Source organism: Poeciliopsis prolifica, unplaced genomic scaffold (genome assembly GCF_027474105.1).
Source record: "Poeciliopsis prolifica strain line A6 unplaced genomic scaffold, Auburn_PproV2 SCAFFOLD040, whole genome shotgun sequence".
Classification (NCBI taxonomy): domain Eukaryota; kingdom Metazoa; phylum Chordata; class Actinopteri; order Cyprinodontiformes; family Poeciliidae; genus Poeciliopsis; species Poeciliopsis prolifica.
Window position 1 is genome coordinate 2,168,710 of NW_026562415.1, and position 23,917 is coordinate 2,192,626.

The 23,917-nt window shown below is 37.2% G+C and overlaps 1 protein-coding gene across 1 annotated transcript in view; it reads left to right on the plus strand.

The window, feature by feature from the left end:
• plxna4 (plexin A4) overlaps nucleotides 1-23,917 on the plus strand; it is a 209,020-nt gene that overhangs the window by 23,892 nt on the left and 161,211 nt on the right. Inside the window, exon 3 of the mRNA XM_055054731.1 lies at nucleotides 6,338-6,520. Coding sequence (XP_054910706.1) covers nucleotides 6,338-6,520 — 183 coding nt within the window. The remainder of the gene's footprint in view (nucleotides 1-6,337; nucleotides 6,521-23,917) is intronic.

Consider the following 23,917-nt stretch of genomic DNA (forward strand, 5'->3'; position numbering starts at 1 on the left):
GAGGAGAGGAGAAAAGGAATGTACAGCAGAGGGGAGAGAGGATACATGGAAAGAACAAGTGTGTATGTGAAGGAGGGTGCTTCCTCTTTGCCTCAAATGGCCATGCTTGGCTGATCCACATAATGCATGCTCAACAGTATAAGTCTGCAAAGGGCCTGCATCCATAGATCATTGTGAAGTGGCATGTGACCTATAAAAAAAGCGCTGCCTGTTCCCTCCATGTTGACTGTGTCAGCAGAAAAAAAACAGAACAACAAAACAGCAGGATTGCAATAAATTCCCTCACTTTTTTTCTCATCCTTGATTCACTGCTTGCATCCTCGGCCACTTTCTTCCTCTGCCTGTTCTTTTCATCATAATCTTAAAAAAAAAATACTCGCCTTATGTGTCTCAATCCTTTTGATTCTGTTCACAGATTCTTATATTTCTTACAACAACAATTTTTGTAAGCAGCAAAGCCTGCCACACTCAAAGACTGATGGGAAAATTACAAGGTCATTCACAAGTCTCTGACAGGCTACGGCTATCCCTTCATCCCTTCTAGTAATGATCATTAATTACATGTCATTAACTAACATGCCACGGGCTATTCTTCTACATTTGTTATGTGCTACCGACTTCACATTCTGAATTCTCCCCAATTAATTAGATTATTCTAGTCGGCCGCTGCTGTTTGACTCTCTTTCTTGATCTCCAACAGTCCTTCAACACATGGACATCACCCTTTATTTGAAAGGAGCTCTCCTGCTTTTAAATTCGGTCTTCTCCTGGCATTCACCCTACATTTCCTTTACATTTTTTCCTATTTAAGTTTGGTTATATGCTTGACCAGCCTTTGAATGATGACGACTTGTGTGCTGGTCATCTCAATCTCTCCACTGTCCGATCGTGGAGCTTAATCAGTCACTGGCTACTGCTGCGGCTGATGAGTCAGTCTAGGTCACATCCTCAGGAAGGGAAAGGCTAGCAGATTCATTAAGGACATCCAGACTGCCCCCCCTTCCCTTTCTACCTCACTTCACTCCGTGCACATATCCGCTATTCTGCTCACTGGCTGGCACGCTAATTAAATCTCCTTACATGATGCCACTTGCTAAAGGTCAGAATCAATCACAATATCATTATTCTGTGATTAAACAAGTGTCTTCTGCTTTCTTTCTCGTACTCTACCGTTTTAACTAAAAAAAAAAAAACTTGTGTAAACTTCAGCTTTCTCTGCTAGGTGTCGGTGTATTTTTTTCTGTGCATCACAATAAGAGGGAAGTTGACGTATATAACCTTAACCCAGATTATCAAAAAGGATCCTTGAAATAATATCTAAAGTACTGAAGGCCTCATTTACCTTAACTGATTCAGTAGTAAAAAGACTGCACAAAAATACCATCAGTCATAGAGTATTTCATGTCTATGGAGGTGTTGCATCATTACTACGAATAAAACATTGAGCATCATACTGATAGTCAAACACAGTGGTGGCAGTATGATGGTTGGGGACTGCTTTGCTACTTTAGCACTTTATGAAGTCATAAATTCTACTCTTTAAAGGTCCAGTCTGTGACATGACCTCAAACATTGAGCTGTCCATGTTAAAATCCCAATATGAATACATTTAAACAATTTCTCAAAGAAGAATGGACCAAAGTTTGTCCACATTGATGTAAAAAACTAATTTCCATTTATTGCAAAAGATTAATGGCAGTCTCTGCCTTGAAGGGTGGCACAGCAGTTATTAGATTTAGGGAGCTCTTGGATTTTCCATCGTGGGCCACATTGTTTTGGAGAACCATTTTCCCTTAATAAAATGGTTCCCCAAAGCACATAATAATTTCTTTTTCTTTCCTATCTTTGTCTGATTGTTCAATTGTGACAAAAAGCACAATAAAAAAAAGCAAAGACAGACAGACTATAAGGAGTAAAGCAAATGGTTATTAGATGAAATGCATTAAAACAAGTCAATCCACTAAACCCCTACTTTCTATGTAACTGACTCACTAAGGCTGCTTCACCTGGTGAAATGTTTTATTTTCTGTTCGTTTTTGATGAGAATAAAATGTTCTGTCTTCCACAGAGAGGTAAAAGACTGTGTAGTGCATAATAAAGAGAAAAACATTGAATCATCAGGAGAATGATGAGCCTTCATACAATTCAGCTCACCTTCCAGTTTCAAGGTTGATTTGTGATTTGGAGTTTTTCCCTTCTCCATTTTCTAAACTTACACCTTCCTCTATTTCTGTCTTTTCCACCTCTGCAGAAGTGATGTCTCACCCTGTCATGCTGTTTTATTCCTGATTTGATAAATTCTTTCCACCCTGCAAATATTTATTTGTTGTACCTGCATAAATAATGGAAGGCAGATGAAAACATCAGCAAACATGAATGAACAATTTATCATGAGACTGTCTCATATTGCTGATTTACTTGCATGTTTTGCCTCCAGACCACACAAGTAAATCAAGTTTTCTTTATAGCCTTACGTGTGTACTGAGTGTAATTTACACACATGAATGCCTTTTAATGTACAGATTTTCAAGCTATCGTCATTTTGTTAGTGTATCTTTTTAATCCATCTTAAAAACAGTGCTGCACACTGTGGATATGCAGAGTACATTTCTGAATACTGCAGAAATGAGCATACAGCAGAAAGAACAGTTTTAAAATGCAACTCTAACGGCATATTCTGAAGTTCCCTTGTTTTTACCTTGCACAATTTGATGCAACAGACATGAAGTCAGCATAAGGGTATCTATCACACTTGACCTCATGATTTCGGTCCTCAATGCCGACTGTTATGCATGTTTCAAACACTATCTCAGGATATTCTTGTGGGACGGCATGTAAGGATGCTAAAAGTCCTGTCAGGAAATGTATTCAGTGCTCTATACTCCACATTCAGCTGTTAGTGGTTTCATAACAAACTGAAACCGATTTTTAATGGCCACAGAATAGTAGGTGTGTAAATCTTAGGAATCATATGAAATAAGCATTTATAATTTGCAGAAAAGTGGGGTTTGTATCAGTCATTCCCAACTCTGGTCTTCAGAGTAGAGTTGTTCCATCGTTGCTGCATTAAAGCAACTTAAGTAAATTATAGACTTGCATAAAAATGAAAACTGAAATAATTTTGAAAGGTTAGAAAAACAAACAAATCTACATGGCATGATGACAGTATTTTTGAGGTTGCTTTTATGAACTAATAAGAAAATTGAATTTACATAGAACCCTTCAAAGGTAAAGAAGCACAATTATTAATTATGCAGCACGACTCATACAGGCATTGTTTTGTTAAGAGAAAATCTAATGTTGACATAATTTTAGCACATTAAATACAGCAAACCCTTTTAGTCATGAAAAAATTATGCAGTGCCTCCAATCATCTTAGCAGGTTGGTCATTTAGCACAGCAGGGCAAGAAGAAAATACTAGCTCTAATTTGGCAAGTCACAAAAGGAGCATACAGCAAGCTGGAATACATTTCTGTAGTTTCTTTCCTTCTGTCTATATGCATAGTTTTGAAGATTAATGTATGCACCAAAATATGATACAAAACATTTTTTTATTTTTACAAATCACTTTTTTCCCCCTAAAAATAAGTCAATTAAGTATATCACTAAAAAGTGCCAGCAAAGCACATTAATAGTTTAAAAATTGTGTTAAATTTTGACATACCAAGTGTTGCTGTAGTTGATAGTGTGCCTTTAATTTGGTGAAGTTACAGCGAGTAGAAAAAGTCCTTACAGCAGTCCAAACCCAGATTAGGCCATACATCAGAGAATGTTAGAGTGCTGATCTCTTTCACTCTCCCACTAATCGCATTGAGCAACTCTAGCTTTCTTGTGTTTGCTGCCCGCTCTCTTTTTTTCCACTCTCTGTATCTAATGATCCCTCTGCACGGTCCAGAAGAGACCGTGTAGAGGGCTGTGTTGGTGCTGGCAGGCAGACACAAGCAAAGAGATGGATACGGCTGAGAGTGACCTGATTCTGCATCAGTGTCTGGCCTCTGCCCAAATATAGACTCCCTTCTCCTGTCCTTCTGTCTTTATGATGGATCTGTCAATCTTCTGGATCGTTTTACTTACTTGGACAAACATTTGTTCCTTTTTGGACGTTCAGAAAAAAAATAACTAAATAGAAAAAAATAGATTAAAAGTTTGTTCTTTGATGCAATTGTCTCCTAAAATTTGACTCGCTTAGTTCACATCTAGACAATTTTTTTAATATTTAAGAAATGTGCAGGTAGCACATAAGACAAAGTCAAGGTCAACAGTGATGCCATTAGCTACTTCACTACAAATACTGTTTTAGTTTTTTAAAAAACATGGTGTCTACTTTCTGCTTAACCTGAAAATATAATAAAGATGATGGGTAACCTGAAGAAATTTCACATGCAAGTTTTTTTGTGTCCCATTTAGGCTGAGTTCAGATAATTAATTTCCCAATGATTTGAAGTACTTGCTTTTTCTGAAAAATTAATTAATCTTTGAATAAATGAGGGGAACCTTGTTATCTCTGGAGGAAGCATTCAATCATTGAAGGCCCAAATACTGCCAACTACTCATTTTTGTTTCCGATGGATCCTGTTAACCTTTAAACCCAGGAATGATGAGCTGTAATCTGTCATGTCCTCAGATATAACTGATGAGGACACAGAGAGGGTGTTTTTTGGTCTGTCACGCGAATGAGGAATAAGACTGAATAGATCAGAGCATTGGCACTAGTTGTTGTTAAAACCTATTATGAGGGCTGATCTTGATTCTCATCAGCAAACCATTATTCAAACATAGGACTGCAGCAGGTCTTAGAGGACAAAATGTTAATATCTGACAACAATTTCTTCTTAAAAAGATCTCTGGTTAAAGACAGAAGAAGATTTGGTTACTTGTGGAAAAGTTGTGCTGCATAGAAATTTGTCTTCTGTTTATTCTCAGTCAGTTTTGGTCTATGTCCATCTTCTTTTTATGTTCTACCTTTATCCCAAACCTTCAACTGTGCGACATCCTTCTGACCCACATTTGGGTTGTCTATATCAATCATCCATCCCACTCCGTATGACCCTATATTGTAGCCTCCAGCTTGTGCCCTTAACCAGCAATGTTCCATTTGTCTAATGAAAGTGGGCCCTATATTTCCTGTATATCTTGTTCTAAGGGCTCTGACGACGATGATGGCCCTCTGTGATAGGTTGAGCAGAGATCATGCCCTTGCACGATTTATCGGAAGCCCCCCGAGTGCACTACGAGGAAGAAAAATGGAAAATGAGACATAAACAACAAGAGCTGTCTCCCTTCAAAGGCATTCCCTCAGACCTTTTCACAACCTTTAGGCAGCTTTAGATTCAAACAATTTTGAATCTAAATCATTTTCATTCATGCAGCTTGTTTTGCTCTACCTGGGATATCCCTTTTGCTATAAGGCATTATATGAGTGTTATTCTATTTTGTATCAGGTTTACTGGTTTTAGTGATATGTGATATGAAAAGGTTTTTGCAACCATGCAAGTTTCTTTTGTTCCTAAGACAAGTTTGGTTGTCTTTTGCACAATACAAATATTTGCTTTTTCTAACTCAAGAAGGAAAAAAATACACCCTTGGATTTGTTTATTTCATGGATAAATTATAGTTTTCTCACCCATTTAGAATCTATTGGCAGTTGCAGCATATTAATCTCGAATGTACTTTCCTAACTTTGGTTTGTTTCCCATTTGGTCAGCCATACCACGGTTATTGTGCCCAGGTGGTGAACTCAAACGTTTTGCAGTGATTTGCCTGAGTGCAGAAAAGGTTCAGATTTTTTTTGTTTTTATTTCACTTTGAACCACTTTGGAGTCTTGCTGCACCAGCATTTCAGCAGTTTCTGTTGTATTGGATGGACGGTGGGGAATAGAGCCTGACAGATCAGCCTCTGGCGCATTTGAAGAACCAGAGCCTGACTGCAGTCTTCTTCCATTCTCTAACCTGTTTTCATTTTTGCTGCCTTTAACATAAGAAACTGGTGAATATCTGATACAAGTCATATTTCTTTGGAATTCAGGTTATTTCTGAATATTAAAAAAATGTTTGTGTTGACACAATGTGTTTATGATTGAATTTAAATAACTTTTTATAAAGTATCGTGAAATGACATGTGAATTTGCACAATATAAATCAAATTAATCGAAATAAAATTCTTTTTGAAACATGTTTCACACACACTAATAGTGATTAACGTTCTAACGTGTTTGTTAATGTCCGTTGCAAGTTTACGTTGGGGAAAAGAAGTGCCTTAAAACTGTATCACAAAGCATTTTGAAGCATTTCCACTCTCGTTTTTCTTACTTCTGATTTTTCTTTGCTCTGTTGCAGCTCTTAACCATCGACGATGACTTTTGTGGGCTCGACATGAATGCACCTCTGGGTGTTTCTGAAATGGTGCACGGCAAGCCTCTCTTTACAGACGCCATTGACAAAATGACCTCTGTGATTGCCTACGTCTACAAGAACCACTCTCTGGTCTTCGTGGGCACAAAAAGTGGACGAGTCAAGAAGGTAAAGAGCAGACTTTTGGTTGAGTAAACTGCATTATAGATAGTTTAATCAATGGGAGCCGAGATTTGGTTTCTCTCTGTTAGAACGTGTAGTAAGAGCTGGGAATTGGGAATACTGGATTGGAGAATGGATAGTAGTAGAAAAGGAGATTGACTTTCAGGCAAATCAGCTGAATCGGCTGTATTTTCAGCATGAAGGTGCGTGTGCTTGAGTGAAAGAGGGGGTGAGTGAATGTTAGTGCGTGTCCTTTACTGAAGAAGAAATTGTGTATATGTGTGTGTTTTGAGGAAAGGGAATCACAAAGGCCCCTAAGGGGGTTTTATTTCTACTGCCAAGCGCATCTGATATCTTTCAGACCTGCTCATCCCCGGCACCGTGTATCACGCATACACATGTGTACACCCGGAATCAGGAGGATCCGCTATAGTTTTCCTTTACTTTGGACTTGTATAAAATCGAGAACCCTGGGGGCAAATTGTTGTACACATCAGCATGATCCAGAACTTGCTAGACAGCACAAATAGTTGATTAGACAAAGTTTATCTCTTGTGAGGGAAATTAAGAAGTTAGAATGAGATGAAATGCATAATTTATTAAGTAATTTATGTACCTGATAATAGCATACAATGGAGCTCCAAGGAATCATGTAAATCACACCTTCTCACTGAGGCAATTTTAAAAAATGCAACATGGATAATCAGTCAGTTGCCTTGTTCCCAATACATCTAAATAATATGACAAACAACCAACTGCCTTTAGAAGTCACTAAATGAAATGAGTTAGAAAAATTTTATCTCAAAATAAAACTGTCCAGTGAACGCCTCACATTTCTTGGAAAACATTTTTAGCCAAAAACAAAGCAAAAAAACTTTGAAAAGCAAGATAAAATGTATTGTGGGAAAGTTTTTGTGAAATAATGTAAAGAGGGGTGGAGATAAATACATGGAATATCCTGGAGAAAACCAAATACAGGCTACGACTGAGATTTATTTCTTCAAAATGTAGAACATTTTTATTTTACTTGACAATTATTCACAACTCTGTTGGTATATCGCAGAGAATTGCAATTGAATACATAAAAGATGGTGGTTGTAATGTAACAAACTGGTGAGGTTATAAACACACATATGATACATCTCAGGAAGCCAAAATGTTCAGTATGGCATTGGTAAATAATAAAAAAAAAAGATGGAAGTTAGTAATCTTTCCAAGGGCATTTTCTAATACCTTCAACTGCAACTGTCTCTCCTTAAGTCTCATGTCACACTCTGTGCGAATTCAGAGCCCTTGGCTAAACAGGATTTGTCCCCTCAGAGTTAAGAAGTGGAGGATAAGCTGCGGTTTGGAGTGTTGTTGCTTCCACCTTAGACTGCCTTCATGCCCCTGTGCCCTTTTGTGTGTGGCAGACCTTTTCACAGCTAAAGGGATGATGCACTGGTGCAAAGTATTGCAGAACCTGGTACCCTATGCACCTTTACATTGCTGTCTCACAGGTATATGCACCCAGAGATTGTAGAGACTCGGTCAAACTAAATCAAATAAGAGATTGGCATTACCAGTGAGCTGAGACGGAGAGAAGAGATTTTGCAGAGATTTATATATTCTAGATATGAGGTTTCTAAAGCAAAGAGTATCAATGACTTGTAAAGTGCTAAGACATTTCTTTCTTTAGTATCCTTTTCTTCCAGGTTGTAAGTTTTCTAAAATACAAAGGTGTATTTTTAAATTAATAGATGTGTGACATGAAATTATTTTTAATATTCACATTTTGTCTTTAAAAACAACTATTGGTTGGAATCAGAAAATTATATTGTTAAAAATATTTTTTTTGTAAAATTTTATGAGCTAAGAAGAAAATATGAGGTTTTCAGTATTTTAAAGATGTGAAGAAATATTGGGGAGAAAAAAATTAACTGCGGATTGATATTTGTATTTCTAGATGCTGAACTTTATCTCTCTCCATCTATCTTTAAAGGATCCAAATTTAAAATCTGTCCTCATTGGAAATAGCTAGCCCGTTTTTAAAATCAAATTAAAATTGTACTTTGCAGTAATCTGTCAACGGGGCGTTTTAAAAATATTTCTTGGAAACCAAACAGAAAAATGCAGTTGTATACATACTGTATGGTATATTCAGACAAAGACCTCTTTCACACACTTCCACAAAGGCAATCAATATCATGTGTCAACATAGGCGTGCACACCCAGCACCATTACAATTCCATCCTTCCCTCCCTTCTACACACTTCCCCTCCCCTGTCATTAACTGTATACCATTAGATGACATCACAGGCAATAAAAAACAACAACAAGACAATAAAAAGTCTGAGCCGAAGTCCACCTCCTTCATCAGTGACTTTATAACCCCTGGACTAATGGATGTTGATTTATACTCGGCCCTTCACCTCATTTTTCCATCCTTTAGTCCCTGCCCATTTCTCCTTCTCTGACCAGCTCGCTCTCTGCTCATCTTTCAGTCTGCTTTGTTGTTTTATATGCGGTGTTGTGGCAAACACATCACCTTGAATAAATCTAAAGAATTACAGGAAAAGAGTTGACATAATTTAATTGAGTCCTTCTTGGGCAGGTTAAATGTTCCTGTTTATACTCTGACGTTTATGACATGAACTAAACTGAGCAGGAAGTAGAGTAAATTAAATTCACTTTGCTTGTAAAATTGCGGAACATAATGGGAGTTAGTGTAAAATTTCTAAAGTGCAATGTGAGTCCTGTGGAAGTGGAAATGGAAATAGCTCCAGTATGTCTGTACTACTTGCATAATGTATTCTCGAGCCCTTCACCCGTCCATATTAGCACACGTCATAGTTGGTCCTGACCCTAAATTCATCCTCTTAAGCTCAACTGTAAATTGGTTGCAGATTTACCTGTACATTACATGTATTAATCTTGTTTAAGCTTAAGAAGTCCCATAATTTATTTTTTTCCAAATGCAAATAGTTTTTCTTTAGTCATTCCCTTTAAATGAATACCACCTAGGTTATTTTTTATAAATTTTATCACAACACAATGGAATAAAATCCTACAAGTACTAAATGTGATCTCCCCTTAAACATCAGTTTTGTTTAATACATAAACTATTGCTTAAACTGATATCTTCAATCAGGTCTTGCATAATATTCTCGTCAGACATTTATTAGCTTTCCTAGACCAGATGTTACATCTGCCTTAAAATAAGTTTATATTTTAATGCAGTGGCATAATATTACACTTTAAAAATGGTTATTTGCTATGTACCAAAGGCAGAACCATTTTTGATTTATATTTATTTTTTTAAGTCAGTCATAGACTGACTATATAGACTATAATATAGACATTTTGAATTTGTAATCCACCACTGTCACATTGCTTGTGTGTAAAATATTACAGTATAAAGGAACATTTATCAAGCTATCAAGCTAAATTTCTATCAAAACTCAATATGCCCAATATAGTGCTGGATCTGTGATGCTGTGAACCCTTTTCTCTTCTGGGAAAGCCATACACCGGTTAAAATGGTTCACTTGACGTAAGATAAAGCTTTCCTATGGCTTTCTCATGTTCCAGGCCTTCATCCTACATAATTTCTATGTGTGAGATAAAGTAAACAGAGATCACGACTCTGAATAATCTAGACGGGAAGTCAGGTCTACATGTTTCTGTGCTTTTGCTTCTTTTTCACTTTAACACAGCATTGAGCTCTTTTTAATTGAAATGCCTCTGAGTAGTCAGCAAACTAATTTTCCTGCAATTTTTTTATTTCTTCTGTTTTATGTGTTGCTTCCCTCAATCTTCAACATTCTCTTAATTTTTGCTCTTTCTGTTCGATTAGTCACTCTGCCTTCTTCTGTCTACTTGTCTATGGCTGAGCAGAGCTGCTGTGTGAGATCTCTTTGATGGCTACCTCCTGCTTCTGGAAGTGAATAGACCATATGGCTTCTGTCAGTCTGTCTGTCGGTCAGGTTGTGTGCTCGTTGGTCTGTGATAAATATGTGAGGAGACGAAGAAGTGATGGAGATAAAAGACTGAGGCAGGGTTAGCTTTAAACCCATTTCCTGCAGGTCAATGCACAACAGCAAGTCAAGTAGAAAGACTTAACCCCCTACGGACTTTGATTTTGTTTATGGTTATCTGATCGCATAACACGTTGGTGTGACAGATAACTGTTTATGTTGAGACAAATGTGTTATAGTAAAAGATTACTAGTCATTTTTTAAATGTGCACAGATGGATGCATCAGTGCACACACTACTGGACAGAAGCCGGCCAGTTATCTGCATGGGGTCGAGGCTTGAGAGGTAGACTCGGGGACAAGAGTCTAGTGGAGAGAAAAGAGAGCAAAAAGATGAGATTGAGAACTACCTGCTGAGGTGCTAATGCATCTTCCCTCTGTCAATCCCAATGGGGGAGCATCGGTGCTCAATACAATGAGCAGCTAACCTTGAACTTGACATCTACAGTCGCCCAAAAATTAGCAAGTTGAAACATGCAAGGCTGGAACAGGTTATTGTGCCTTTATCTTCTGTATTTCCAAGTTTATAGCTGCTGTTTGTACATATAACTTAAGGAGTATGGAAAGCTTTAACCTGCATATACAAGTTTTTGCCAACTATTTCTTTTTACAACAAGAGGACATAAGAAAAGCTTTCAAAATAAGCTTTTATAGCCTTGCTGCTGCGACAAATCATTATTTTTTATTAAGGGCCACATTGATGGCCACATGTGACAGAGCAGATGCTGTAAAATGGAGCTTTGCAGAGTTTTTAAAGCAAACACAAAATCATTAGAGTTCACATTTTGAACTGCCTTCTGGCCTCTTATATTAGCCATTAGTGTCATTAGTGTGGGTAGCATTACTGAAACCACATTGTATGTGCATTTCCTTGAGAATATAAATCCTTACTTGAACTCAGAAATTTCAAAAAGGCTGCCAGTACTTCTAGAGCCAACATGACAGAGGTTGAAAGCTCAAAAGATTAAAGCCAAGCAATTTTGTGGCAACATGTGCAGTCTTCCCATTGTCTGCTGAAAGTTTTATTCTCCCTTGATTTCTTGCGGTCTCAATTGCAGTAATTGTTTTATTGTTATAATTATCTGGGAAAAAAATATTGCAATAAGAATTTTGATTGTATGCAGTGATGTACAGTCTGAAAAGAATGGAAATAGTCTTGAAATGATTATGACTTTTGACACTATCAGAATAAGAACCACAAAATATGGTCATATTGTACAAGCTCCCTATCTGCAGCACAGATGCATCTCCCTGCACAAAAACATGCAAGTAGTTGGACGCTGAGGGTAGCTAACCTATCAAATCTTGTTGACTCTTTACCTGCTTTTCCACAGAAGAATGTTTTCAAGGTGACCAGTTGGCATTTATATATGGTGCCTCCTTTGGTCAAAAAAATAACAGATTTTCGAGTTTCCAGTTGGCCCGTCATCAGTTAATTCATATTAAACTAAAAGTCTCATTATGTCTGTCATCAGCCAGTTTCTTTGTTGAGCGTCATAATTATGTACACTTAAAGGAATATGGACTGGAAATGCAGTCATAATTGTTATTTTCACAGTTGAAGAGGAAAAAAGTGCCACAAAGAACAAAGATGAGTATAAAATAAGCTACAAGAATTTGGACCATGATGAAGAAAGAGTATTAGAAAAGATGCTAGAATGAAACAAAGGTGAGAATAATGAATGTTTTTATAAAGCTATATTTTTACTTTAAGAAAGATTGGCTTTGTAAGAACTCATTGAGCTCTGTCATTTTATCGTGACAGGTGGCAGAGGCGAGAAATGGTTCAATTCAGACACTGAATTGTGAATGTTTGCTGTCTAGAAGGGAAAGGTCAAACTCTCACTTATGCCTCAACCTCTGTCAATTTCTGTTTCATGCTCTGTACAGGCTACCCTGACTTGACTGCATTATTACTTCTCTCTCCAACTACAGCAATCACTTTATCTTTCACTATCGGTCTGCCAGATCCCCCTATCTATTGAATGAACAGGTCGTTTTCATATGGCCTTCTTTCTATTTATTTATAGATACATGTATGAGTCTTGAAATATTCACAGCTTTGGAATAGTCTCGTGTGGTGCACTGATTGTGTCCTTGATTTGGATGCATGTGTTTGTGTGCATGCGTGACGTGCTGTGTAGCTCCAGCCCCAGATTATAGAAATGGGCTGAGCTGAGCTGTGGTCAGTGGAGCAGAGGATTAACTGCTTAAAGCTAATGATGAAATATGTTTTACTGCTGCCAGGCTTCATGTGCGTGTATGTAGATGGTACTTTATGAGCTGTACTGCCACCCGTTCTTGTAATGCTGTAAACACAATGCAGCTCAAGTGAGGCACACACACGCACACACACACACACACACACACACACACACACGCACACACACACACACACACACACACGTGTGCATACTATTATCACCATTGCCAGTAGCTATTACAACCCCACCCAGCTGTCCATTCAGTCCTTGCAAGTGGCCTAAACCACTGCATTATTCAGCCAGTATTCTCAGAATGTCAATGTTCTCCTACTGTTAAGTATTCCTCAGCAGTCCTGCTAGTTGCCTTGGCACTTTGTGTGTTTTGCTGCTCCCACACCAGATAGTGCAGCTTGAGTTGCCATGGCAGCAAAGGCTGCTCCACAACCACAGGGTATGTAATGTATAGGGAAAGGCACACAGGCACACGCGTGAGTGTATTTTGACACATTTGGTTTTAAGTGTCAATTTTGCATAAAGCGTGCATATTTGATGCACAGTGATCTATGAGAACACTATTATCTAAAAGCTGGTTTCCTCTCAGACAGGTGGCAACATTTTTCTTTCACTGCAGTAACCGATGCATGTTACTCTAGCTAGACTGTGCTGCTTACTTTAGAGGTATGTCAGGACAAATCAGTCTATGGAAGCCTCTGGCGTTCTCCTTCACTATCCCTATTCTGAGGTTTGATATTGCAGTGTTATGACAAGCCAGGTGTTTCTCCACCATCCCCTGATAAGTCCTTAGTATACAAGGTTGGCTTAGGCACTCTGCCAAGTTCCAGTTTCTTGTCTAAATTGGGGTAATTGAATGGTAGTTTGTATTTATACATGTTTGTGTACGGTACTTATAAGTCCATACTGTGTTGAAAAATGTAGGACATAAACCTTTTGTATTGAGTGAAGAAGCAGTGGTTTTGGATTTTGCATATTTGTTTTTAGTAGTTAATTTCTTGGCAAGGATGTAAATATTCCTTAATTATTTGGATTAGGGTAAAATGGAACCAACAGGGAGAGAATAAGGCACTGAGAAAATTTATGTATACCAAGGTGAGTACATTTTGTCCCTTAACCATTTTGGGCTGATACAGTTTTTGCAATTTTATACCTAACTTTATAAACTACTAAAAGAAGCCATGACAAAGAACATTTTATATTCGCTTTATTTCCTGGTTATTTGTAGTAATTATTTTCAATTTCTTCCATTTACTTAAACAAAAAGTGGCTATGACTTGTATTAATGTCTACCTGAAGGAGATCACTCATAGAAGGAGATCACTCATAGTCAATAATTATGACTTCTTTAAACAAGAAGTCATAATTATTGTTATTGACATAAGTCACTTGGCCCAAAAGCAAACAGTGTGTCAACTAAAATGTCAGAAAATAAGAAAAGTTTGATTTGTCATATTGGCAGTTATACATAAAATGGCATTCAATGATAAAAATAAGAAAAATAACAACAAAGATTTAAAAAAAATCATTTCCACAGACAATAAAAATATAAGTGGAACAAGAACAGTACAAATACCGTATGATAGTTAAATTGTAATTATACAATTTTAAATTCCCATCTAGCAGTAGTCCAGTGTGATCTGATTTCTAATTGGAGATAAGATTTCATAGCACGAATAGACAGGGATGTAGAAGGGCCGAAATGTTCCCTGATATTGTTGGATTGCTCTCCAGCTTTCTTGGTTGTTGGTCAAACTTTACAAGTGATGTTTGCAAATACAACTGATCAGTATGCGTACATGCAGATATTTTTAACCAAGTTATGATTTTTGCACATGGTTTTCAGAATCCAACAGTTTCATAGCTCACAGTAAGATTCTTATTTTTGAAACGGGAAGTGGTACAGGAGCAGGTGAAAAGCCAAAGAGAGGAAAACGCAGTACTGAAAGGAGGAGCGGGTGCAGAGGGCAAAATTACCAAGCAAAAATAAAGTAACTAAGCTGCAGGGAGAAGAAAGTCAAAAAGGGTGAAGTGAAAAGGTGAAAGTAGTGAAATGGATTTTTATGTTCATTTCATTCACACAGGTCTGCTCCTACAGAGAGGCGAACCAGTATGAGGCAGTATATTGAGCTGTGAGTGATTCAAGTGGCTATTCACTGCAATGTGTATGTGGATTTAAAAGGCTCGAGTCAGACGAGATGCGAGTCAAAACGACAAACCTCGGTCTGATCCTTGTGAGCCCTGGCAGTTTGAACTTCAGCTGACTCTTGTGTGTTGCTGCTTGCTCATCGTTAAGATCAGGTTGGCTGCTGAGAAACATGAGTCAAGGTCTGGGAACATAAACAAATGCCACATAATATTATGCCTTGCTATGGGTTGGTTAAGCACAGGCATTATAAATCCCAATTCAGTTGATAGTTTGTCTAGATTGTCTTTGAAAAGCAGCAGCTGATTGAATTAGATACTCACATCTTGCTTCTTGTTGTAGACAACTATTGGGAAACTACAAGTTAAACAAGAAAGACTTGAACCTAAAGAAAACATTCCCATATTTTCTTTCTTCAGAGGCTCTCACCTTAGAAATATGATTGTGTATAGTCTGTAAGAAAAGCATGCAGTATCAGTCTTTGGTTAACTTCAGAAAAACAGCTTCTTTCATGATCTTCATTTAATATGTTTGTATGTAATTATGTGTTCGCAGGTAGAGTTAGTCAACATTCTGACGAACATTGCAGTTCAAGCATTTTCAATGGTCTGACAATCTTCAGATATCAAAAATCTTCTTGTCTTGTTAACATCAAGATACTATGAATACCAAATCATTTGAAATAAATCAAAAATATACAATAAAACCATTTTTCTTTTTTTAAGTGAAGGATATTGATCATGCATTGTCTTGTTTAAGATTATTCTCTCTGGGGGGAGAAGCAGCATCCTCAGCAGTTAGTCCGCTATTCTAAATACACCATTGAAAATCATCCTCATATAAAGCCATTAAAAAACATTGTAATAGATTCTGGAGCCAAAAATAGCTGTTTCTAAGACCGGGCATCATTTCCGAGTCAGCTTTTTTATTTTATTTCATCCACGTTGTAACCAAATTTTTATTAACGTTTATGTTGATTGTCTTTATTGGGTAAATTATAAGTGTATATAACTACATCATGTCCAAATTAAAAATAATCATTAATTGTTCTGTTTTATGCATTGGTATTTGCTTTAGTGCCACATCATTGCATAGTGATAGTTAATTTGTAAACCTGCTAGAAAAAAATCAATGTGTTGTCTAGCATGTAATCGCGCAATATATTAACGTGTAGCTGAGATGGATGGCTGTAATCCTGCCAGCACAGACTGTAATTTTCCATCAATGCTGGGCAAAAGACACATTTGTATAGTAATACACAAGACGAGCATTTAAACTGTACAAAAAATGGATAATAAAAAAATTGCATTAGGTAACTCCTATTATTTATTTCTCTGGTTCATTAGCTGGAAAGCATTGTCGGTATTGATAAACTACTTTCATTTTCTGTTTTCATCGCATTTTAAATATCTTGATTTATAATCGCGTCTCTAAAAATCATTTGTGTGGCCAATTCAGTAATTTCTTTCCAATAGTTCATTATGCATTATGCATATTTTCAGAGTACCACCTAATTTATTTGGTTTTATTGATGATACAACACCCCCTCATACCTTTGTCTTGCTTCAAATGTTTTTTTCTGTATGTCCTTGGTTCTTCACTAAGTGATTTATGGCTCCGTTTCTGCAGCTGTAAAAGATGCACCACTGCAGGTGAGCCCTCTGCAGCCCTCCCCTTTCTCTACACACTTCCTTCCCTGCATGCCTGCAACCAATCACTGCACACTGTTGGGCACTTGGGACATCCAGAGTCCCCATCCACCTTTTCATGTTCCTGTACCTGTCCTCCTTCTCGCCATGTCTTTCTCTCTCTTTATTGGATAGTGTTTCTCACAACTGGGTCATTCTTTCCACTCCCTACAGTAAATACCAGCAGCTACTCAGGCTGGGCAAAGCTACACTTCATAGCTTATCATAGCTGCAACAGGAACTTCTGAATCTCCAGATGCAAGTTTTTCCAAAGGAGTTGTTTTGTATTTATTGTGCTTGTCTGTTTTCTGTTCACCACACCCGATAAAGACTGTAGAACATGTGTGTGTGAGAATCATGTACAAATTAGAAGCTCCTATGAATGAATTACAAGTGTTTTCTATCAGAGTTGTATTAGACACCATATTGTATTAAGTCACTTGTAAACATTAGCTTCTTCTCACAGCACCTGCTTGTTTATTTGAGTTTATTTGCACATGCTTGTGTTTCTCAGCTTCTCCTTCCACTTGTCTCAATGACACACATTCACATGCAAACTCTCCAATGCCACTGCAGCAAAATTGATGATTTGCAATTTTAGTTTGCTGGACTATTAAGCAGATGCCTATGTAAACATCTTTAAAAGGGTCCCTGGGTTGGCCTTTTTGACATTCTGAGGTGCGCAGAAGTGCACCTCAGGCAGCAAAGGGACTTTATGCATTCAGGGTGTGGAGTAGCTGAAAGTGCCAGAAAAGATTGAGAGTCAATAAATGAAATGCAAGAAGGAGAAGACACTGAAAGAAATGGTGAGAGAGATAAGATGGCAGAAGCACATAAACTGAAAAAGAAATTAACATATGTAATCTTGCACACCTATTCTCAGTCTTACCTTTTTTCTCTTACCTCCTCTACTTGGCCCTTTCTTTTTCCATCCTCAGCACAGACCTTAATAAGTGGATTTTTATCTCAGCTACACCATCCCTCCCAAAGGCTTATGGGTGTTTTTCCCTTGTGCTGCATGAACAGAATTGTAATTGCCAGTCCAAAGTCAAAAACAGACATTTCTAAAGGAATATGAAAAAAATGGTTTAAAATTATAGAAATCACAGTTACTCAACTAATTATATTTTTTAAAAAGCTATGTTGTGTGTGTGGGTTTACCCTTTCTTCCTGACAGGTTCCTAAGTTCTTTTAATTTCCAGTTCCACTTTAGTCATGATTAAATGGTTAACCATTACATAGGTGATTCAGGTTTGTAAAAACATGTCTTGTGTACGTTCCAACATAATATCTAACATACCTTCATTAAGGTTTTTGCACAAGAGTTCTGGAAATAAAAATACGCTGACATGTCAATGTCAAATTTGAAGACCTACAGAATTACCCTGTTAATTTGCATTTCTGTCTTACTACATGTTTAACATTAATAAGGTGCAGTACAACTTATAATGTTTAACATGGTCTTTTTTTATCTTATTACAAAGAAATGCACTTTTGTTACCTTTTGTTTCTAGTAGTTTACTCTGGAGATGGCAATTAGTATGTATACTAGTTTTCTGAACCTACCAGTTTTGTAAGTAGGGAAGCTGTTATTAAATGCTTAAGTTTTTAATTCTCCAAGTATTCTCCACTAAATTTCTCTCTTCAGTCATTTTTGCTTAAAGCAAGGTCATTAATAGTTCTTATCAGTGCTTTATTTGTGGTCTGTCAGTTACTTATCTTTTGCTTTTATGAAAAGTAAAAAAAAAATATTCTGAGATTCTCAAAAAGCAATGCAAGTATCGCCAACTGTATTTGTAAGCAACCATGTAGATATTCAATTCCTCCGCAGTGAATATTTTCACAAATTTCATTAGAGAGCATCACTTAGTGGGCTTACAGACTCCCCTTCAATCTTACTCTTGATGTACGTGTTATCAGATGTATGTATGTGGATTATGTTAGAGTCATGGGAGTATTATTTCTCCTGAAATATATTAGCACAACTTGGAAATGATCCAGTTGTGTTTTGTGGGAGTTTGGGGGGTAAATGTAGTGTGAAGCCTGTGGAACAACATGTTGTTCTTCTATTTGTCACAGCATTGTCTGTCAGGATGACTTCAGCCAGTAACAAATCACTCAATGCTGCTGCAGAAGTCAAATATCTGTAGGGTTAGGATAATTAACGAGCTTACTTCATAAGACACTGGAGTGTTCGTTCCTCCTCCTCCTCAATATAGGTTAATTAATTAGGAAGTATTAGAAAAATATTAAAACTGTGAGTTACTAAAGAGAGTGTAATGTAGTAAATATTTTGAATGCAGTCTTAAATTGTCCTCGAGTGTAGTTGTGCAACACAAAATCCTACAGCTGCGTATGTAACTATGTCCTTGTGTCAACGGTATCTGCAAAAATCCTCGCAAAAACCAGCATCGTGGATATTTTTAGCCTTTTTTGTTCCATGTCCCTGATTCCTGACACCAGAGCAACCTGGGAAATTTGACTTCAAGGACACTGATGTGCACACAGCTCCAACATCAATTCTCATATTCTCTGTCTGTATATATTGTTAGCTAAAACCTCCAGCACCATTTCATTTACTACACTCTTCCCTGAAGAGCAAGAATTTGCTATATCTAATCAACTGCCCTCCTCTCATTAAAGTTGAGCTACTGCTACAGAGAATGGGGAAAAGCCCTTAGTCACCGACTGTTGAATATCAATTAGAGAAAGCATTTCAGTATCAGCAATGAAAACAGGGGTAATGCACATGCATATAAAAGGTAATAAAACAAGCAAAAAAAAAAGAGGCATCATTAAGATAAACATGATAAGAGAGAATAGTTTTATTCCATTTCTAAATCTCAGCCATCATTTAAATTTATTTTTTTGTGAATTTGTCTCTGTTTGGCTAACAAAGCCATGAGAGATCCAAGCAGACACGTGGCTGTTCCATCTGGTTTGGCTCTCCAGATCTCTCCTCGTTAGGCGATTATTGCAGTTTAGTCTCAGCTTCCTGCTCCTACAACTGGAAGACTAACGAAACCACCGTCCTCCCCTCCTTCTGCCATCACCATCATTGCTTTGCTGTCGTTCCCAGTAGCAGGTTAACACTAAGCTAAAGTTCACAGTAGTGAACTTTGCGACCTCACAGAAAAGTGCTGCAATAGCGCCATTTACGTTTAGCTTCTCAATTGTGCAACTGAGAGAGATTGAACTTTGCTTGCACCCTCTTGTTGTTCTTTAAAATAAATGCAATGAATAAACAATCTATTTGAAATATATATTTTAAAAAGCCAACGAGCAAAATCACCAGGCATCCTTGTTTGGACAAATGTGCGTTTAAAGGAAAATGCTGCTAAGGCTCTATTTATGTTCACAAGTACCTTATGTTGTGATACAATGCCCTACAGTTTAGGCTGTAATTCCCAGTCAGCTTAGCACACTACAGATGTAACTGTGTTGGCAGGCATCCTTTTTCACACGGCGTGGGCAACAGACTTGGCTGATGAAGACACACCAAGGGAGACATGTTCTGAAATAGAAATGTCAGCCGTGCTTACTTATATGTAGATGAATGCAGGACAGCAGGCAGGTGGCAATAGATTCCAGGGTTAGAAAAAGAGTCACTTCTGTTGTTTTGCCTCACAGATCTGCCCACATTGATTGGCTGTTATTGTAGATTCTTGGTAAAGATTCCTGTTAGATTTTGAAATAGCTTGTTTTTAGTTTAGATTGCAGTTGCTTCACTGACTTTATTGGACTCTGCAAGTTAAAAAGGTGCTGTTGATTTAGGTTTGCAATAATTTCTGTTGATAATTTAGTGAATTATTTATGCAACATACTAATTAGAGGGAGCAGTGAAGGATTCCTGGTCTCCAGTTGTGTTTTTCTTGTTTTCAGTGATGGTCCTTTTGGTCATGTGGTTTACTTCTAGGAGTTGTAAAGGAACATTCAGGTCACGAGACAAGGCACTGCATAACATTAAGTTAAAAAAATAAGAGAAGAGATTAGATTGCTAATGTGGTAGTTTTGCAAAATGGAGAGTTTTTCTGTTTCATTCACTTATCTGATAACTGTTTTTTTTATTGGAAAAAATTTAATAATTAAATTCCCAAAGTGCTTTCTTGCACATGACCACTTACTTTTTAAAATAGAATGCAAGGCAGTGGATCCAACATAGTTGGCTTTTTTGCTGACTGAAAAATATGAAGATTAGTTTCACATGTCTTTTATTTCTTCAGTTCTTAAGTGGTTCTCAAGCTGATAAGAGCCTTGAAAATGTTTATTTGGTGTGTTTCTTTTTTTTTTGAAGTAGAACAGTTTCATAAAGCTGTATTTTTAATGCATCTGGGTCATTTTTCTATTACTATATCAGTTATTAGTTGCTTTTCACATTCCTGTGCTACTTTATATGACGTTTCTATACTTTGAACTTTTTTAAAAGGAGACTTGAAGCTAGATTTACTCAAGAGTCCTCAGTCGGAAATTAACATCATCATCGTTTTTCCTTGTTAAGCAAATTATAACTTTCTCCTGTTACATAAACACTGGGATGTGTTTGCCTGCATGCACTTACCACACTCAAACACTTAACTTTCTCAAACTAAATGGCCACTAATTCTCTGTATCAGGGGATTATGCATAATTGATTTATGGATGAAGAGTGAAATTACTCATCAGTTGAGAGAATAAGGCCTTTTCTCCTTAGAATGGAGTGTGCCAAACTGTATTCTTCTCTATGGAAGGATGTTTACTATATCCTATATATATCCCTCTATACATAGAGGGAATTTTTCTAATTCCCTCTATGTATGTGCAAAGCAATGATGAATGCCATAATCAGCAAACTGGCACCACTAGTGACTGCTTCACACAGTCATTTCAAACATGTTTTTGTAGAAACTGTTTAGTTTTGCTTCACATTGAAATAAACTGCTGCTCCTTCATTATCAATAAAAAAAACAAAAAAAAACATTTAAACTCAACATGCAAAATCAGATATTCGGCGCTGCTGAATTAGCCATCTTCAAACAGTGGTTACACATTTTGGGCCCTCTTGGACCAACTGCTTCAATAGGTTTCCACAGTTCAATAGGACCACAGTTCAGATCTTGCTTCTTCCTTAAATCACTAACCCAGTCGGTTTGTGATCAGTTTGACCCCTACCATAATTCTTTGGAGCTTTATTTATGTCAACAACAGACTACTTATTTACTATGTATGTCCAAAGGTTTTGCATACCCTTTTAACTTTACCACATTTTGTCACCTTATAAATACAAGCTTTAATGTATTTGATAGTGTGAATTGTTTCTCACTTGTTAGTTTGTTGGATTTGTATGCTTTATGTATAAATTTGTTGTTCAACTAAGGGGTTTCTAGTAGAGTTCTAGTGTGATAGTTGTGTGAAATTTCCCTCATACTCTCAAACCGCAATCAGCTTTTTTGTCTCGCCCTCGTCTCGATTGCATATTTCCTCTTGTAGCTCAGTGTGTATTGTCAACAGAAACGTGAGCCAGCCCTGAACAGCAACTCATCAAAGGGGATTCATAGTGCTACTGTAGTAAAAAAAAATAATCTGTCTACATTACAACTGCAAACAGAGTATCTGTTCCACAGCAGCTTGATGGTTTCCCAGACCCCTTCTTAATAAATGTCTGATTTCTGCAAGAGTTTTCTCTGCAGTAATAACAAATCTGGACCGCTGGTAATGTCCTTCTCTGTTGCTAGGCAACTGTGTGCTACTATTATGGGATTTAGTGAGAACTGTAAAGGGAAATGCCTGCAAGTGATTCGGTTATAACATGTATTCGCAAAGTTATATGCGGTGGATAATATGTAGTCATTTTGCAAATGTGTGGAGTTTGTTGCAAATAAATAAATCTAAGTCACTTACTGCTAATTTTAGTGAAGTAATTTATTTGGGTGCATATTGCACTGAATCCTTTCCACACAGATACAGAAACAAGTATGAACTCCCCCTATGTACATCCATACTAGTCGGTTTATTGCTTCATCCTTCTTGCTTAGTTGTTTCTCAGGTGAACCTTTAAGCTTGAAAGGCCATCCATTAAAAAGTAACACCAAGTTTTTCTAATGAGGAGTGCAGCACAGAATTTCACCAATGAACTCTCTTTAGGCATGGAAGAGGGAATGATTGATGGCAGTGAGTGGCAAATTTGCATGCCAATGGGACAGTGAATAGGCACTGATGGAGAGATGGGGTAATTTTGTTTTTCTTTTTTCCTGCTGTGGGGTAAAATGACTTGGTGCAAGATTTTCCTTTTGCCACTACATTTTCATATTCTAAATTAATTACAGATTTATGAGAACCGTAATGGTTATGGTATTTTGTGATTAAAGCTTTTCTTAATAAGTGTGATCACTTTAATCACATGTGGTGCCCAGAACGATTTATTTGAACTGCAGTCTGAGAAATTCAAACCTACAAAACATTAGCTCCAAGAGTTTGACCTAAAGCTAAAGATTTCTGGTATTGCACAAGTGTAAAGTAGATCCATTGAAAGCAGTGAAGCATAAATCACGTGTTGTGAAAATGACTTATAGCCTATGTCATGGATATTTTTATGGATGTGTTTGAACAAGCTGGAGCTTGCGTTTGGTCACAAAGTGAAGAAAGTTTTTACAGAAAGGTTTTACTGGAATTGAATGCCTGTAAAGACAATGGAAAAGGTTGTGTGAAAGAGTGTTTTATATCCATGTATGTGCATGTTGTCACGGCTTCTGTCCAGTTGATAAATGAGCATAGACTGAGAAAAGACGTCTATAAAAGATCCCCACTACACATACCATTTTTTATCATCTTCTCTTTTTTTAATCTCTACCCATTTTATTTCGGTTTTCTATTTTTCTCTCCCTGGTGTGCTGTTATTTCTTGTTGCAATATTTTTTTGCGTATCTTCTATCTTTTTGGTGGTAAACAAATGAGCGACTATCATTTGTCTCTGATAATAATAACTAAAAAGACAATTATAGAACAACTAAATGTAGAGAGCCCAGCGTTTCTATAGTCAGTCAGCTGCGAGATTTGAAGGACGCAGCATGGTTCAATTGAAGTTGAACTGTTGAAACCCTTCCTGCTGCAATATACGTCCTGGAGTTTAGACCTGTGTGCCGTTTACAACAACATAGTAAAGTTATTCAGAGGAGGAAATGATGATTGACGAGCTGCACAATCTGATGTCTTTTCCATGTCATTGGGGGAAAAAAAGAACAAAGGATGTCAGGGAACATTTACCCAAAACAGAGAAGGAGCAGTTTGAGATGCTGAGGAGGCACATTCTGTTGCTGCTCAAAAATATCCATCCTACTTTCTGTCCCAAAAAAATATTTCTGC